This window comes from Myotis brandtii, unplaced genomic scaffold (genome assembly GCF_000412655.1).
Source record: "Myotis brandtii unplaced genomic scaffold, ASM41265v1 scaffold194, whole genome shotgun sequence".
In the NCBI taxonomy this organism is placed as follows: domain Eukaryota; kingdom Metazoa; phylum Chordata; class Mammalia; order Chiroptera; family Vespertilionidae; genus Myotis; species Myotis brandtii.
Window position 1 is genome coordinate 593,718 of NW_005357232.1, and position 2,911 is coordinate 596,628.

Here is a 2,911-nt window from a genome sequence, read left to right on the forward strand (position 1 = left end):
GGGCCCCTGGCCCACGCGCCCCGCTCCGCCTGAGTCATCGGACCCTGCCCAGCTCCCTCAGCGCCTGGGAGCCGCTGCTGGTCGCAGTCTGCAGGGCCATCAGCGGGGCGATTGGGCCCCGCTTTGCACCCGCCTTGGCCTGGTGCCACCTGCTCACCTGTTCCACCATCCCACTGTGGTCCCGCTCTTGTCAGGGCCCATCAGGGCCGGCAGTGCCTCCACTGCCAGTGCCACCGACACCCACCATGTTCTGCGACACCCCCTAGTGGTCACTGCATGTCATACCGAGCGGTCGAACTCCAGGTTGAGGGGACAATTTGCATATTAGGCTTTTATTATATAGGATATTATTCTTACTTGCACTTTGGTCCAGCTTTCTCACCAACTTTCAAAAAATTTTCATAATTAATCATTGCTTCCTCTCCAATCATAGGTGGTGTCTGGTGCTTGTCCAGCAAAAACCATAAGTTCTTAGAAGAATTGCAAAAAATGGAGATTTATAGTTAACAGAAAAAAACTTAAAGGCATAGTTAAATGTTATTTACATTAACCCTTTGAGTGCCAACCAATATCCTAGGAACTATGCTAAAATTGCCAAGGCATTTTTGCTGATTTTACAGCAGTTTAGGAAAAAAATTATGAATCGCAAGTAAATGAAGTTACATATTCAATATCTTCCACAAAATCGTCATCTTCACAGCAAGAATTGACATATTTAGCAATATCATCATCACTAATAAAAGCAGACTTAGAACTGGACACTGCAGGAGGAGCGTGATAGCACTCCCGGCACTTTTGGCGAAAAACAGGAGGAGCGCGATTTCGCTCCTGGCACTCTAGGGGTTAAATCAGTGGTTCTCAACCTTGGCTGCACATTAGAATCACCTGGGAATCTTTTTAAAATCCTGATTTCTGGGCCTCATCCTCCAGAAAGTCTGTTTCTTTGTTACTAATGTTGTGGCCTCACCCCATAACAAAGAAACGGAATTTCTGGAGGATGAGGCCCAGAAATCAGGATTTTAAAAAGATTCCCAGGTGATTCTAATGTGCAGCCAAGGTTGAGAACCACTGCATTAAATGATAGTCTGATAGTAGAGTTAATATTAAGATGAATCTCATCCCCTATTATTCTTCTGATTAATTAATAACAATAAAAATAGACATATACATTGCCTATTTAATCTACGTAACTATACACCGTAGATATTGTTATGCCTACTTTACAGATGAGAATTGAAGCACAAAAAATGTTAAGTACATTGCCCAAGATCACAGAGCAGGGCTGGGATTTGAACCCCTGCAGTTTGACTCTACAGTAGGGGGTTTCTCAACTTTATCCTTCCATTAGAATCACCTAGGGACTTTAAAAAACAAAACTATCCTTGGGAGATGGGCCCACGCAAGCTCTGCCGCTGTTTCTAGTGGAAGCCATCTCTCCAGAGCTTGTCTTTCACCCACTCTGCAGGCGCCTCTCCATTAAGGCAGCGGTGAGATCCTGTATGATGTAAGTAGTACAAATAAGAAATGGCTAACATCCAAAGCAAGCTTTTATTCCATTCTTACCTGTAATTCTTCATTATCTAACAGTTCTCTGCTTTTCCTTTGCAGAAAGACAGCTCTGGATTCCTCTCTTAATTTCTGTAGTAAGACTTCATCTTCAGCTGGCAGCTAAAAATACATTGTAGTTAATTTCTATACTTACATTCTAGACAATTGGATTAAGTAAAATGTACATGATCTCATAAAATAATTATGTATTCCACTCCTCAATTACTTTTTATATCTCCATTTTGTTTAATTTCAAGTCATCATTCATTTAAAAAGTTCATTAAAAAAAAAAAGTTCATTTAACCTGGCAGGTGTGGCTCAGTGGTTGAGCATTGACCTATGAACCAGGAGGTGACAGTTGGATTCCAAGGCTCATGCCCGGATTGTGGACTCAATCCCCAGTAGTGGGTGTGCAGCAGACAGCCAATCGATGATCTATCTTATCATAGATGTTTTTTAACTCTCTCTCCCTCTCCCTTCCTCCCTCAGAAATCAATAAAAACATATATATTTTTAAAAAGTTAAAAAGTTCATTTAACAAAAAGAGATCCACAGAGAATTCAGCAACCAACAAATGACCAATTCTTAGAGCACTGTTTCCACTGTAACCATAGGTGGACATAGAATTATATCGGGACTTTCGAAGATCCAGTCTTACCAAATTATGTCTTTTGAGACTGAATCACCTCACTTTGGGGATGATCAAGCCAGTGTCTATTACGTTGGCCTCCAAGGCAGACTGCCCACTGGGGTGATTTCCATAAGCAGGGCTTTATAATGACTTACTAGGTGTACTGGTTAATAATGAGGATTTTTTTTTCAATAGATGGAGTTACACATATGTTGATATATATGCAGTTTGATATGTATGCTATTTTGTTGTATTGACAACAAGCTTCAAAACTTCATATGTCAAATTTGCTGAAGGTGTTAACATCATAGATATTTTTACACTTAAAAATGTCGAATTTTGTGCCAAAAAAAGAGCATTTGGGGGAAGTTTTAATTCATTACTTTATTTAGAAGAAAAGTGCTGCTGAATACTTCAGGAAGCTTATGGTGAACACGCTCCATCTCAAGATACTTGTGAATGCTGGTTTAAACACCTTAAAAGTGATGATTTTAATGTGAAAGACAAAGATGTCCAGGTCAACCAAAAAAGTTTGAAGACCAACAATTACAAGCATTATTGGATGAAGATGCGTGTCAAACTCAAAAACAACTTGCAGCAAGATTAAATGTTGCTCAGCAAACAATTTCTGATTGTTTACAAGCAATGAGAAAGATTTTAAAGGAAGGAAAATGGGTGCCACATCAACTGAACGAAAGACAAATGGAAAACCGAAAAGTCATCAGTAAAATG

General features: G+C 40.1%; 1 protein-coding gene across 1 annotated transcript in view; it reads right to left on the reverse strand.

Moving 5' to 3' along the window:
• Positions 1 to 2,911, reverse strand: part of PPP2R3C (protein phosphatase 2, regulatory subunit B'', gamma) — a 34,018-nt gene that overhangs the window by 20,727 nt on the left and 10,380 nt on the right. Inside the window, exons 4-5 of the mRNA XM_005864962.2 lie at positions 1,564 to 1,668; positions 358 to 470 (exon numbers count right to left, since the gene is read on the reverse strand). Of these exons, the coding sequence (XP_005865024.1) occupies positions 358 to 470; positions 1,564 to 1,668 (218 nt within the window). The remainder of the gene's footprint in view (positions 1 to 357; positions 471 to 1,563; positions 1,669 to 2,911) is intronic.